A 17,346-nucleotide genomic window follows, 5' to 3' on the forward strand; every position below is an offset into this window, starting at 1 on the left:
AATATTGATCAGAACAAATCTTGTTCTAACAGTAACATCTTTGATTCTTCTTATGACGTTTCTGAGGATTTTAACGCCTTTAATTTGACATCTTTTGTTTTCCTTTAGCAGGAATAAACTTTACTTCTGCTACTTTACTTTTGGCCTTTCCTTGATGAATATAGCCAATCCCTTTGTTGTTACCAACATTCTTCCCAATTTGAAGAATCTTTTCTAGCACATTTGAGCTAATGTTGAGCATTCTAACAGACTTAGTCATATTGTCCAATTTAGAGTTGAGCAATATAACCTCTCCTTTTAGCTCAGAGATGGTAAATAGATGTTTCTCCTTCTCATTTTGGAGTTGGGCAATAGTCCTCTTCTGATCTTCAATGTGTTAATCAAATTTAATAATTTTGAGGCATAATTCCTTGTATGCTTTGGAAAGGTTCTCAAAAGTCAAATCTTCACCATATGATTCTTCATCGCAGATTCCAGATAGGGCAATGACATACTTGGCAGTTTCAGTGTCACTTTCAGACTCATCTTCTGACCATGACACAGCCAGCCCCTTTCTCTGCCTCTTGAGATATGTAGGACATTCAACTTTTATGTGATTGTATCCTTCACACTCATGTGCAGTCTTCAGGATTTCCCAAGCCTCTTTGGCAACAGTACAGTCACTAATCACTCTGAAGATGTTCTTGTCCACTCCATTGAATAGGGCATTCAATGCTTTGGAGTTTCCCATGGCTTTTATGTCATCATCATCATTCCAGTCTGCCTCCTTCCTGACAGTAACTTTGTCATCCTTGTCTTAAACCTCAGGAGGACTCCAACCTTTGACAATCACTCTCCAAGCCATATCGTCTATGGACTTAATGAAAGCCACCATACGAGCTTTCCAATAGTCATAGCTGGTTCCATCAAGAATATGTGGTCTATTCAATAACCTTGTTCCTTCCTTGTCCATTATACCAGAAAGTATTTTCCCTGAATCTCACCCAGAGTCAGAGCAAGATGCCTACTTTGATACCAATTGAAATTCTGGTGTTCAGATTAAAGATGTCCTAAAGGATTTCAAGACACCATTTTCCAAACACACACAATGACAATGTATAAAAGTGCAGTGTAGAAATTTCAAAGAACACAAGTAATTGTTCACTCAGTTCAATATCAACAATACCTACTATGGGGGCTACCAATCCAGGGATAAGTCCACTATGATAGTATCAATTCAAAGTAATATGCAAACAACCTCTGGTTCACACATAAACAACCTCCAATTTACTGACTTATCAATTAATCACTACTCGTACTAACTTCTACCTAAGACTCACCTAGGTATGTGGCCCTCCTTAAACCCCCTCAATACAATTACAAATATTAGAAGATACACTTCTAAAATATAATCATCCAATTCTTAAAAGCTTATGAATATACATATAACTTGCAACTCAATGAAAACACCAAACTCTTCTATCAATGTGATATCAGAGTGTCTCACAATAGACAAGAATGCACAAACCCAAAAACAAATTATAATGTAAGTTCACACAAAATAATAGTTTTGATGCTTGCTATTTATATCAATCTTCTAGACTAGATTTGGGCTTCAAATCGCTGCAGGGCACTCCACAAAATCTTCCACAATCTTCTCCATGAAGATAAGGCTCAAATTATTAGATTCCTAATTATTCTCCATATTTAGTAACTAATCCAATATCTTGAAAACAGAGACATTCTCTTATCCCTTAAATCAAGCGCCACATAGGATTGCATAATATTCAAAAATATTATGTACCAGTACACCAACTAACTTCAACAGATCCAGCTGTACCATAGCAGACGCGATGTCAAATGAAACCTGCATAAGACATCTTTCTTGACATCTTCTTCAATTGAAGTGAATTGAATATCTTGTTCAATATATTCTCATAAGTTAGTTTTACCAAACATAATGCCAATCAAAATAAAGATAATTAACAGCATAAACCCTAGGTTATAATAATATTAATGAATATGTTGTTTTGAATAGGTGGTTTAGAATTTTTACAATTGATGTTAGATGTGACCTTATATTATTTTGAATGATTGAGTATGATTTGGAAGTTAAGTTTTACAGTCCGTATTTAGGATACCTTGTCAGTGTTTTGTTTATCACTGTTGTGAATCTTGTTGTGAATTACGACAACATTCAATATCAAGTTGTGAGGCAAAGCATAGTAACAACTAAAATAAAAGGTAAACAACACTAATAATCCGTACACAGATAATATAACAGAGTAAGGAGAGAAAAAGACGAAGGCTTGTTTATCCAATATGAATAGCCCAAACCCAAGGTGTAAACAAGTGTTTTCCAATTCCCAATTCCCTTATATAACTCCAAGGTTTCCCCAAACTCTTGCCGTCCTAAGGTTTCCCTTGAGAATAACCAAAACCTTATGCTATACCTTACACCCTTACTCTCCCTTGTTGATGTAAGCTCTAATATTGTCACACCTGCAGGCATATAAGCAATACATATTTATAATAGCAAATACCCAACAAACAAAGCCCAAAATAACAGTCCAATTATACATGGATTCATGGACTGAACCGAAAGAGCCCGAAGCATGTAAAACGAGAAACTGTCAAAAAAGCCCGGAAACCCGAAACCACTATTCACCGTACAGATAGTACTGTTCACCATACGGAAAACACTATTCACCCGTACGGACGACACTATTCGCTGGCCGATTTTTTTTCCGATTTTTATTTTTAGACTTTTCATCTGATTTTCGAGGTAAATGCAATCTCCAAAATATATTTTATTTCTCTTCATCAACAAAGGTTTTAAGGCACATTTACAACAATCCCTTTGCCTAAAAAAGATCATTTAAGAGTGAAATCAGAATTATTAGAAAATAGACAGAATTTTCTATGAAATATGTTTTGGAAGGACTCTAATTGGTTAAGTATAATTGAAGAAATAGTAGTTTCTATTTGAAGGATGTAATTCATGTATGTTGTCTATGAGTTTATATGTGATTACTCTTGGGAATTTTTGCCTAACTTTCTCTATTCCTATTATTTTAAGATGAAACTTGAACTAATAAAACCTAGACACAATTTTACATGAAATAGTATCTAGAATAGTCTTTAAGAAATTAGGGTAGAAGTCTATTATGTATATTAAAACTGACTCCCACTATATTTGCCACATAAAATCATTTTTGACACATCAAACTATTTTTGTCACATCAATCTTAATCCTATGTGGCATCTTCTAAAATTTATCTTCATTATTTTAAAATTTAAAATAACAGAGTATTTACTTGAGGTCGCGAGTTCGAATCCTGGAAAATGCAAAAAAATTAAACTAATAACTACTTACTTATTTTAATAAACCTTATAAAACAGTGTTTAAATTTTTCTTGAAATAATTTTTTGATTATAGGCCTCACAACTACTTCCTTAACATTCTTTGATGAGATTCTTATAGATATTAGACAAGATTTTGTAAAAAATAGACTTGAAATATATATATATATATATATATATATATATATATATATATATATATATATATATATATATATATATATATATATATATATATATATATATATATATATATATATATATATATATATATATATATTAAAACAGGCGAAGCCAGAAAAGTTATAAAGCCTGGGCAAAATTTTAAATACCGCAAATTTATTGTATATAATATATAAATAGTCATCAAACGGAATAAAAGAGATGAAAGATAACCTTACAATAGGGTGTTAAATAAACTCACGAGACAAACGTCCTTTCCGAGACTTCTTTGCAGTGAATGTTCGAATAATATCTATATCATCAAGTGACTTGAATATCTCCCGCTCAGTGTAACATACGATCAAGTCATTGAACCACACATCATTGATCTTATTGTGCAATTTAGACTTGATAATCTTCATTGTTGAAAAGACTCTTTCAACAGATGTTGTCGACATTGATAATATCAAAGCTAACTCAATAAGTTTGTAAACCAATGGAAATACCAAATGTTTCTCAGTTTGAACCATCTTCATAGCCAAACATTGAACATCTTCTCAAGTGGAAAATGAAGCATTTATTTTCACTTGAAGAACATAAGTTTCTAGTTTATATTTTAGTGGTGGAGAAATTATACACCGCCAAAGTTTGATATTTTTGCGATAAGAATTCTAGTTGATGTAATATAATATGTTATGGATTATTGCGAGTCAAATTATTTGAGTTGATCTATATTCAATATCAATCGGGTGAGAATACCTGTAAATGAGCTCACCATATAGTATCCTTGAGAATTAAAATATGCTATTTATGATTTTGAGCCAGATTTTATAGGTTGATCTACATTTAAGGTTGATCTACTATTTTATAACAAAGTGTTCAGCTCGAACAACTATCAACCGAGTATAAATTATTATATATTCTCTCGGTTAAGCAGACACTTGAGGGAAAAACTATTGATCAACCTCCATTCAAAGCCCAGCAACTACATTTTAGCGCCTTTTATTATTATTATTATTATTATTATTATTATTATTATTATTATTATTATTATTATTATTATTATTATTATTATTATTATTATTTATGACCTATTCTTTTAGTTGAGCTGGAAATCGAGGAGAAAATTCTTCAAGGAACACGCCTTTTATTTATTTTGTTTATGAGTTATTCTCTCAGTTAGTGTGACAACTCAGGGGAAAGTCTTTAAAGGCTACGCCATAACAACTACAATTTAGTGCCTTTAAAGTATTTTTTTATGACTTATTCTCTCACTTGTGCTAGAAATAAAGGGTAAAGTGTTGATCAACCCCCCTTCCCATTTGAATCCCAACAACTGTATTTTAGCATCTTTTATTTATTTTTGACTTATTCCCTCATATGAGATAGTAATCGAAGGGAAATTTTTTGTCCAATTTGATGAAAAATTAAGTGACAGATATTTTCCGTCAATTCATAAAGTAATAATGGTCAAGACATTGTCAAATCATCAATCAACAAGAAACATAAACGATCTACGTGAAAATTGTTTAAGAAAGTGAAAAAATTTCATTTGAAGACAAAATCTTTGTCTACTTTTTACTATAAGGTTTGAAGCATATCAAAATAAAATTCAAATTTCAATAAAACATATGCATTTGGAGGAGTTGTACAAGTTATTTGATAATAAGTTTGTGAGCTCCTATATGTAGTTGTTTAATTTAATCTTCATGTAATATTCATGTTCTTCTTTTTTTAAAGGATATATATATATATATATATATATATATATATATATATATATATATATATATATATATATATATATATATATATATATATATATATATATATATATATATATGGGATATCGTTAAAATAATTGATCAAACGGTGATGCTAAATAAAATAAAATAATAATAAAAATATAGGCTATTTAGCACCGTTTGATCAATTATTTTAACAGTTGAGATTTGATGCCAAATTAAACTTTGACACCTTGGTGTCATTTGATCCTATCCATATATATATATATATATATATATATATATATATATATATATATATATATATATATATATATATATATATATATATATATATATATATATATATATATATATATAAAGAAATTGAAAAAATCCAACAATGCATAAAATCAAAGTTAATTGGCACAAGAAGTGCCAAGCAAAAACCAAAATGATAAAAGAAAAGGAAAAATAACTCTAACCAAGGCTAGAGAAAAATCCCAAAAAGTAGTATCTCTCGTACAATGCATAAATACAACGAAGCACCGTCCAACAGAAAACCAATTAGAGCTCCGACTCCCATACCCACCATCAACAGACCAAAAGAATCGCTAGCAACACCAATACCATTGAACCCTCTAGAGCCTTCCAGAATTCTTGATCTATTGGCTAAGACACATGATAGAGTTTTTAACTCAACCGGAGAATGAGAGTGATTTCAAATTTCTCTTATTAAGAAACTAACTCCAAGCCAAGAAATACTCTTATCCTCGACCTCTTTGACATTTGTTGATGATAAAAAAAAATATACCTTATCAATACCACTAATCAGATAGTGCACACCACTGTATACCAAAGCATGTCAAAACCTACCGTAGAGTTAGTCCTCCTACCTAAAGAAAGAAAAAAACTCAAATAGAAATCTTGGCTTTCTAGAAAGACCCAACTGAACCCTTAATCTCCTAAATATTCTATACCAAGCACTAAAATCTAGGTTATAAGTAACAAATAAATGAGAGGCTCATTAAGGCTAATCCATAAAAAGACACAAGATATGACTGCCGGGTCAAAAATGATCTTTCGTTTGAACATGTTTTCCATAGTAGAAAATTTGTCCTGTAGAAGCTGACAAAAAAATACCACCACCTTAGAAGGGCCTTAACTATCCCAGATAAGGGGGAGAGTTGTATTCTCTCAAGATAAAAGGGGTTAGATGAAAAATAAATGTTAGCTTGAGTTTCATTAGAAGACGACATAAAAAACAATATCTTCCATCTGAGGAAAAAAGTGACACGCTTTCAAATCTATTGAATATGAATTATTCTAATTGTTATGATGATCAATTGATAGAAAAATATCTCTCAGGGTTTACCAACCAGTAAGGAAGTATAGTTCCTTTAAATCTATAATATAAATAAAAATAAAACTAAAACAACCATTTGTGTAAACCTTGATCTATTATCGCGTGATAGAGTCTGATGTAGTCGTTGCATTGTTAGAATATAGTTTTTACTATACTTTATATCCGCATCATAATGGTGGTGCGAGGCAAATACAAACACTATTGTAACAATAATATTGCGACTGCATTACATGATGCGCTTAAATTAAAGCTTTGATCGAGAGAAATTCTATTTATTGGTAACAATTCATCCTAATTATTATACTCTATTTATTAGATTCCTTAATGAGTTTGAGTACCTAGATTCCTTAATGAGTTTGAGTACCTTTTGTACTTTCATCAATAAAATATTTATTTATCAAAAAAGAAAACATAAGTAATTACTATTATTATTTTAAGCAAAGCTTTTCTTTATGGGATTTCTTTGGCTACATGAAAACTCGATAGTTTAAGCATTCAATCATTTCAAAACCAAGTTGATAATTTATTTAATTTACTTTACATTTCATCACTTTTAAGACATTCTCATAATTCTTTTTGCCTTTTCTCTTTTTGGGAGATGTTTTTTGCCGTTGTTTTTTAGCTTCCTAAAGTGGTTTTTATAATGTTGACATGAAATATATATTATCCATGAATGAAATAAGTGTGTTGTATTGTACTTTATGAAGTTAGTTTATTTTTTCTATCTTATTTTGCAAAAGGTTTGGGAGAAGCATGTGCAATGGTGCTGAATCTCGAGGAAATATAAATGGTGAAGCTGTGATATCAAAGGATGAGAATTATCATGAAGAGAGAATGCGAAATATAGAAGTTGAAAGAGTTTGTAACTGTGGCACAAGTTTTCTTCAACGTTTGCATCTTCATCTCAATGCTCTTCTTCCTACCATTTCAATATCTGAGGTTGGTATCTTCTTTCACTCTCCCTCTAGTTATGTGAGTTTAACTATGTTTCTCTCAAAAAACAAACTTTTCTTTGTTAAGGGTTTTAAAAAATACTTATAAAAAATTACAATGAAAGAAACATGATAGTAAAAAATTTATATATTATAAAAATTTAAAATATTTGTTTCAATGCATTTTTGTCTACTTATTTTAATTTTAAAAAATTTAATCACCTCATTTCTAATATGAGATATTAATTCCCAAAATTCATAAGTATTAATTATTTGTTTTTTTAAAATTCAGTTTTGAATGAATTATTATATTTGATAGTTTGAAATTTGATAATGTGACATTATTAATTTGGACTTGTAAAGTTGTTGCAACATTTTATTTTTCGATTTTAATTATCAAATATTATTCTTGAAAAAACTATTATTTTTTATTATAAATCAACAATATCATATTATTAAATATGTTTATTAAAAAAATTCATAAAACTACTTTAGAAAAACTAAATCATATTAAAAAAATATATAAAACAAGTAACAATAAGATCGAAATTTGGTTCCAATTAAATATGAGGTCAAATGTGTATTTAAGTCAAAAATATAATTAAGAAAATATTTTTTTAACGTCTTAATTAACATTATCAATATTGATAAGTTAAATATTTCAAACTTGATTGTACTTTTGTCAATTGAAAAAAATATCCATAATAAATATTTAAAGGAAATTCATAAGAAACTATTTATATTTTCTTGTAGAGGTATTTGTGGGACACTTTAAATTAGTTTTGACGTAAAGATTTGAATCGAGCTAATTTAATGTCAGTTATTTTAAGTTGGTTTTTAAATTTTTAGGTATATAAATTATATTTTTTTAATTAATAATAATATTATGAATATGCAATAAAATAATAAATCTGACATTAATTATAAAATTGTATGATAAAAGTTAATATCACATAATTAAACTTATCAATTATGTTCAAAACATATAAAATAAAATTAAAAATAAATTAAACTAATATTTTTTTTTAGCTTTATACCACCGGTTTAGTCCGGTTCGGGGGCGAGTAGTTTCATCCCCCTCCCAATCATAGTCGCGGGGGACCGAACCGTGGTTCTCCCTACCAAGTTCAGCGTCAATCATCACTGGACCAACTAACGATTGGTTTAAACTAATATTTTAAACTAATAATATTTGAATAGTGCACAACAGAATTAATACCTCGCTAAAGTATAACAGATAATTATTATTCTTTTTTAAAAACCTATTGCTATCACTTCAAAGAAAATATTTTAATTTTTATAAATAAACCTAATATTTTAAATTAATTAAATAACTAAAGTCTCTATAATATATTTAGATAAAATAACACAATTATTACACTGTCAATTAATTACATGTAAATCATACTGTTATTTTTAAATAAATTATATGATATGATTAAATGAATAATTTCTATTAGATTAACAGTATAGAACTGTGCACTATTTTTAAATTTATTATTTAAAATTAAAAAATAAATTTTTCTTAGTACTAAAACTAAAGTCAATATTAAATAATAAAAAGTTTATAACCATAGAATATGCCTCGATAAAGCCAGATATCACAAATGGCAGACATGCCCATAAATCTGATTTCGGTTTTCAGCTTCATTGTTGTGAACTTGTGATAGCTGAGTCAGCATTGTACTATTACATATTATTAATACTCTAATATGCAATTATGTAAGATTAACTATCATAATTATTATTATTATAATATTCTACGCGTGCGTGTGTTAACTTTCATCATCATATAATAAACCATTTCTTCTGATTCATGGTGTTAACATAGGACCTGTGAATATTTTATTTTCTTGTCTTATAAATAAGTAATTATTATATGGTGTTTCATGTCCTCTTTTTTTCAATAATTTAGGGTGACATAAAGATTAGTCACCTTAATTGTTGTTTCAATTGACCAAAATAGTTGTATAGTTTGAGAATTGTTCTTAAAGAACAATTTATATACAACACTCACATTCTTTAACTTAATAAATCACATTTGTTTTTTTCTTTCTTTTTTACATAAGCGAACTCAATTCATTTCATTATTCAATTGTTGTTAAAATAAGAAGGAATTAAATAAAAACTATTCCCCTTAGTTTATGAATTAACCGCTTTCACTAACAAGTGAGTAATCAAATTCGCTTGATGTTTAACAAACTTTACCTCAAAGTCAAAATAAACTTTAATAAGTTCTTAATACTAAAAATAATCAAACTAAATTCTAAAGTACCAACATTTTTTAGATTCACTCTCAACAATAACACATTCCATTTGTAACTAAATGGCTCGTAGGACAGCCTCTTTAAATGCTAAAGCCTCTACTTCTATTACAGAGTAACGACCTACATCCCAAACTATTCTCGTCATGATGAACCTTTCATTGCTGTCTCTATAACACCGTCCTTTATTCGTCGTTCCCCTTTGGTTGTTAAATCTAGCATCAACATTACATTTCACCCACTCTACCTATAGGTGGTTGCCATCCTATTACTTGTTGACTTTGTTGTTCATTATCATTATCAAGTTGAAAGTTTTGTGCCAAGAACCAATCCTTCCAACTATCCGCAACTTATTCGCCTCGTCCGTCTCATTATTCCATAACCAATTATTTATATTATTCCAAAGCACTCATAACATAACTGTAACTCTACATGCAACCATCAAATCCTCTTTACTACAAATATCCTAAATTGTTGTCCTTGCCTCATTGATATTCGTTAATCGATGATTGATGATGTCACCCAAAGTTGCCACATTCTAGCACTATGATGTTGTTGTACAACCAAAGAACACATGTCACTCATCTTTCTTACCTTCTTCACACAACTGGCATATAGTAGGGGACGAAACATAGTGTTGTCGGTGTCTGATTCAAGTAGGTATGTAATTGCGATAAATCCGCCAAAGTAAATGCTTAACATTTGGTGGACCTCTTATATTTCATATCTACCCCAATTACCTGCTTCACTTCCCCCTTTATGACTACTTTGCACGCACAACTACAACTTGTCTCATGTTTACACTATATATACCAGTTTGTTCATATCTCTAAACCAAACAATCCTCACTAACACCTTCTCATAGGGGACCCTTCTAAATTTGCTTAACTACCTCATGAGTAAATAGTTGTTTTATTTTCTAAACATCCAATTGTTTACCATTCTTAAGCATAAGATCTTCAACCTTCATAGTATACACACCCTGGCCTTGCGGTGCACTCGCATAACTTCTCCCTTCAATTCTCAACCATGCTTCAAACATAACATTAATCTTGCTCCCATCACCAATCCTCCATCTACACCCTAGAGTGAGAACCTACCTCGCTTTCGATTGACTCCTTCATACATAGCTAGGATTATTTCCAAGAGTAGCTTCAAAAAATGAAGAACGAGGGAAATACTTAGCTTTGAGAACTCTAGCTACCATAGTATCTGACTGGATCAGAATCTTCCACCCTTGCTTCGCTACCATAGCCATGTTAAATGCCTTAAAATCACGAAAGCCCATACCTCCTTCATTCTTAGGACATGTCAATCTATCCCACGCCTGCCATCAAATACCCTTATTATTATTCCCTTATTCCCACCAGAAAGAATTTAACATTTTCTCAATATCGTTTTAGTGGAATCTGGTAAGATGAAGATACTTATCACATAAGAAGGAATAGTCTGAAGAACTGATTTGATCATTACCTTTTTACCTGCCTTATGCAACAAACGCTCTTTCCAAAAGTTAATTCTCTTCCAAATACGACCCTTAACAAAAGCAAATGTTTCCTTTTTGCTCCTTCCAACCATTGAATGTAAGCCCAAATAAGGTCCCATGCCTATCACATGTCGGACACCCATTAGACGAGGGAGATCTTCTTATGCTGGTCTACTAATATTTCTACTAAAACACCTCCAACTTGGTGAGGTTAATTTCTTTGCTTGACGCTTCTGCATACACTCGAAGAATTTCCATGAGATGCCTTGCCTTAGATAATTAGCCATGGACAAAAGAAAATAGTCGTCTGCAAAAAGTATATGGAACACCATTGATGCCCATCTACATATATGAACACCATGTATGTCTCCTCTAGGCACTGCTATACTGATTAGCGATGAAAGTCCTTTCGCTATAAGGACAAAAAGATATGGCGAAAGAGGATCTCCTTGTCTCAACCCCCTCCCTGGATGAATTGGTTTGACTTGATCATAATTAATCAGAACTGAATAATGAACGGAAGTTACACACATCATCACCCATTGGATCCATCTATCCGAAAATTCAATCATGTTTAAAAACCCTTTCAAGAAGTTCCAATCCACTTAATCATATGCTTTATTAATATCATTCAGGAGTGCCAACTCTCCTTTATTACCTCTTGTCTTTTGCCTTAGAGCATGAATAATCTCAATGGCTATCAAAACGTTGTCAAGAATTGACCTTCCTTCCACAAATGCCAATTTGTCTTCTGAAACACATTTTGATAAACATCTCTTCAACCTGTTTGCTAGGAGCTTAGAAACTATCATATACACCACATTACACAAAGAAATAGGGCACAGATCCTTCATGGATCGATGATCCTCACATTTCGGTATAAGACATATGTTCGTGTCATTGAGCGTGGATAGAAAAACTCTCTCTCTAGCCAATCTCACACGACACTGAAGATCTCATCACCACACGTACCCAAAATCGTTGGTAAAAAGCCGGATTAAAAGCCAGATGCATTTGAACAAAAGTTTCGTACAATTTCTCTTACGATATTGATGCAATCATCTTGTCGTTGTCTTACCGCGATATCCTCTGTTGAATTAAAGAGAGGACAAGATCATAAACTCCCAGTTTCAATAAGAAAAATTGGCTATAATAATCCTCAGTCACTTCACACAGTCCCGTTTAATCTCTAATTTCCACTTGGTCCTCATTAACTAGCATATCAATCTTTTTAAATTTTTTCCTCCACCGTCGCGGATGATAGACCTTTGTAGTCAGGTCACCCTTCCTAAGCCAATGTATTTTACCACGTTTTTCCAAAATGCATCCTCCAAAATAAGAATCAATAAATAAATCACATTTGTTAAACTAGAAAATTGTGTAAATCTTTTCACATTCAAAGCAGGCAATAACTCGTAATCATAATGACATTGACAAAGTTTGACTAAAACATTAATGCTAGAATGAGGAATCAGACTCACATGCTCGGACCCTAAACACTTAACGTTGACAGGTGAAACTATTTTAAACTCATCAAAATAGTCAAACATTACATGAGAATCAAGATTAAACATAGTTTATATTCAACACTTATATTTATCAATCCAACGATACGTTTTTTTCTAAAAGATAAAGTCCTGATGATTCTAATACTCAAAATAGTAACTTAAATATTAATTTTTTTTCAAATTTTCATATAAGTAAAATTATATAAAATTTCAAAATAATATGTTTTTTAAAATAATTTTTATAAAAATCTATTTAAATTAAAAAAAATATATAATTTAATATAAAAATGTGTACAAAAATGAAAAATTATATAAATCAATTTAAAAATTACAAATTTTTAAAATAATAAACTATTTTTTTAAACAAAACTATATAATGATATAAAAAGTTAAAGAGATAAGAAAATTGATAAGCCTAAACTTTTTGTGCACCCCAACATAACCACCCAAATAAACAAAAATACCTCGTATTTTTACTGTCATTTTCACAATATTAAATGTGTACTATTTACGCTTCATCCTCCCAAGCAGTAAATGAAATTCATGGTTGTCAAACTTCTTGAGCTAAATTGTCCCAATACCATGAAATTTTCAAGTCTTGCTATTACGAGTCCAACAACTTCATCTTCTTTAGCTCCAAACTCCCAAAAATTTTCATGCTTTTTGAACATAAGTGCGATATGAGCATTTATGCAACTACAATATGAATATAATTACTCTTCTCTCTTTTGGGACATTCTTCTTGAATTGATCGATTTGCTAAACTCTTTGATCTTGGACTTACACCAAGATTTGTTTCCATTTTGGTTTTCCCTACTCTTACTCCTCCATCTTGATACATTCAAATTACCTTCATTATCATTTATTATTGGGTCTGTTTAGTAAAAATAGTGGTTGACTTATAAGCTAGTTGATAGCTTATAGCTTATGACTGATGGTTGATGACTGATAGCTTATAGTTTATAGCTGATGGTTGAGACTGATAGCTTATAAGCTAATTGAAGTGTTTGGTAAAAGTAGCGGTTCAATTAACTTATAAATGTAAAATGACATAAAAGATATTTAATATATAATTTTTTTATTTTAAGTTAAAATAAATTATAAGGGTTAAAAATAGATATTTATTAAAATAATAAGGATAAAAAAGGAAGAAAAAATAATAAGCTATAAGACATAAGCTAAAACCCTATCTAAAATAGCGTCTAGAAAATAAGCTATAAGTTAGTAAAATAAGCTATAAGCTCATGATGAAAAGACCGTTACCAAGCGGGTCTAAATTATCATATGAGCTTATAAGACATAAGACATAAACTATAAGCTCGAAAATATCTCTTTTATGTTGTTTTAAATTTGTCTTTTATAGACGATTATAACTCCCCAAGTTAATAGTGTCTTCCTTATCATGAGTAATGAGTAATGACAATTTTTAAATGCTTAAAAGATCTAGATAATAAACTTAAAAGAGAGTAAAGTTGTATTCTCATTATCAAATTTCACTTCAATAAATATTTTGTAAATCATAAAAAAATTTACGAAATTCTTTCGGTTATTCCACAATAAATTTGTTCTTTACCATTCAAAATAAATAAAGCTTTTATGTCTGACATAACCTATTAGGGCTAGTTCATATGGGTTGGGATAGCCCATTAGACCTGTATAATTATAAATTTAAAAAAATATATATTTATATTGTGTAATTTAAAATATTGTATTGATTTTTCTTTCCTCACTAAATTTTATCTCTTTTCTATTCAATCTTTTAGTTTTAAATATTATACATTAATATAATCAACATTTTTTCATTATATTATATTAGTTTTTCTCTTATGTTAAATATTCAAGTATTATTTTATGGAATAGGATCAAATGACACCAAGGTGTCAAAGTTTAATTTGACACAAAATCTCAACCGTTAAAATAATTAATTAAACGGTGATACTAAATGAAATAAAATAATAATAAAAGATATACAACATATTTTACTCCTAAAAAATAGGTTATTTAGTATCATAGTTTCATCAATTATTTTATATAATTTAGACATATATTTAAAAGCATCGAGATTTTATATAATTTAGACATATATTTATTTAAAAACACATTATAGTATTTATAAGAGATAATATAGTAATTAAAGATGTATTATGTTTAAAATAATAAAAATTTTAATTCTATTTATAATAGATATTATGGAGTTTTTATTTTAATTTTTTTAAATAAAAAAATCTGTTTATAGTTGGGTAGTCCGAAATCCATCTAAAGCCGGGATTGGGTAGTAATTTTCGAGTCCATATTAAAATAGACTTTTTGGTCCAGCCCAAAAAAATCCATGACCTGCCAGCACCAATTTGTTTAGTATCGGGTAGTCCATTTTGATAGACCTTACCACGATCTTGATATTCTATGTTTGTCTTATTCTTGCTCACATTCCGCACATTTTTATCAAATCAAGATTGCTTGCATTTTCTTCACTTTTCACCTAAAATACATATTTATGTTATTGATGTCAGTTTTAGAAAACTATGTGTATCATTTGTTGTTAATACTTTTTACTAACCGTAAAATCCATCTTTACCATAATTGTCAAAATCACAAAAGAATAATGTATTGTAAAATTTTGAGAGAGATATATATGATCATAAAAACTAAAATAATTTTAACATAGTTTTCTACTATCATTATTTCTATGCAATTCTTGGAAAAGGAAACTTATTATTACGCCTAGAAATTAATTCCTAGAATAGAAAATTAGTATAAATAATTTATATACACAAGTTTTTGTTGAAACATGAAATAATAATGCACTTTTGCATATATGCAGGTAAAAGAAGAGTTGAAATCTCTTGCAAAGATTGCAGGTCCAATAACAATGACAAGCCTAATGATGTATTCTCGGTCGGCAATCTCGATGCTTTTCCTTGGCCGTCAAGGAAGAGCAGAGCTAGCCGGGGGTTGCCTAGCCCTCGGTTTCGCCAACATCACCGCAACTTCAGTTCTCAAAGGCCTAACAATGGGAATGGATCCTATTTGTTGTCAAGCATATGGAGCCAAAAGATGGTCAGTTCTAAACCAAACACTTTTGAGAACACTATGTCTCCTCCTTCTTGTTACAATCCCAATTTCACTTTTATGGCTTAACATGGAACCACTACTTCAATTACTAGGTCAAGATCCTAGTGTCACAAAAGTTGCACAAGTTTATATGCTTTACTCAATCCCTGAATTATTTGCTCAAGCATTTCTCAATCCATTGAGAACTTTTTTGAGAACTCAAGGCTTAACACCACCAATTACTATGGCTGCATCATTTGCAGCACTATTACACCTACCAATAAATTATTTCCTAGCTACTTATTTGAAACTAGGTGTAAAAGGTATCGCGTTAGCCACCGGAATGAACTCGATAAATATGACATTAGGGATGTTGGTTTATATTGTTTTTTCAAATAAACCTCTTAAGCCATGGCAAGGTGTTACAATAGTTGACTCTATTTGTCATGGTTGGAAACCATTGCTTAGTCTTGCAATTCCTAGTTGTCTTTCGGTTTGTTTGGAATGGTGGTGGTATGAGATAATGCTTTTTCTTTGTGGTTTGTTGAGTGATCCTCAAACTTCGGTTTCGACAATGGGAATACTTATTCAAACACTTGGTTTTCTTTATGTGTTCCCGTATTCACTTAGTGCCTCTTTGACAACAAGAATCGGTCACTCGTTAGGGTCAGGGCAAGCCTCGCGGGCAAAAGGAACTGCTATAATTGGGATTTTGATAGCGGTTTTACTTGGAGTATCAGCTTGTTTTGGATTGATTTTAGCAAGGAAAAATTGGGGGAAATTGTTTACAGACGAGGTACAAATTATTGATATGATAAGAAAAGTTCTCCCGATTTTAGGGTTATGTGAAATAAGCAACTGGCCACAAACGGTATCGTGTGGGATTTTAGCTGGAACCGCGCGTCCTTACGTTGGTGCTAGAATTAATTTGTGCGCGTTTTATTTAATTGGGTTACCGGTTTCAATTTTTGCTACATTTTGGTACAAATTTGAATTGGTAGGTTTGTGGTATGGAATGTTGGCAGCACAAGTTTCATGTGTTTGTATGATGGTGTATACTTTGGTTCAAACTGATTGGGGACAACAAAGTAGAAGAGCATTGGAGTTAGCTCAGAAATCAACACAACAACAAGAAAGTGTCATTGATGAAGAAGAAAGTGTATTGCTTGAAACTCTCTAAGTGATTGTTTGAATCCGCGCTTGATCAGCGCATACTCGCGCCGTGAAAGCTACATTGTCAGCGTGTCGAAGTGTTTGTCGCCGCGGTTCAAAACATATTGTAAGGTTGATAATGCTATTAGCAACACATTTTTTCCCTTCAAGTTAAATTTTATTAATTGGTGAATTTCATGTGAATTTCGTTACAATAAAACTAAGTCCAAGTTTTTAGTGAAATTCATGAAATTTTCCTTATGATAAAGTGTTGAATTTGAAGAGTTTGCTTTTAACATTGATATGTAATTTAGTGAATGAGATTTTGAAGTTTCAATTTTTTTTTTTTGTAGTCCTTG

General features: G+C 30.5%; 1 protein-coding gene across 1 annotated transcript; it reads left to right on the forward strand.

Moving 5' to 3' along the window:
* Positions 1 to 15,599: 15,599 nt before the first annotated feature.
* On the forward strand, positions 15,600 to 17,131 carry LOC131606503 (protein DETOXIFICATION 53-like). Its single transcript, XM_058878724.1, has one exon. It carries the CDS (start codon positions 15,600 to 15,602, stop codon positions 17,013 to 17,015), a length of 1,416 nt encoding a protein of 471 aa, XP_058734707.1. The 3' UTR covers positions 17,016 to 17,131.
* The last annotated feature ends 215 nt before the right edge of the window (positions 17,132 to 17,346 follow it).

This window comes from Vicia villosa, linkage group LG5, assembly GCF_029867415.1.
Source record: "Vicia villosa cultivar HV-30 ecotype Madison, WI linkage group LG5, Vvil1.0, whole genome shotgun sequence".
NCBI classification, from domain to species: Eukaryota; Viridiplantae; Streptophyta; class Magnoliopsida; order Fabales; family Fabaceae; genus Vicia; species Vicia villosa.

Excerpts from the sequence above, each read along its gene's own strand:
- LOC131606503 (XM_058878724.1), top strand. The coding sequence starts at position 15,600 with ATGCAGGTAAAAGAAGAGTTGAAATCTCTTGCAAAGATTGCAGGTCCA.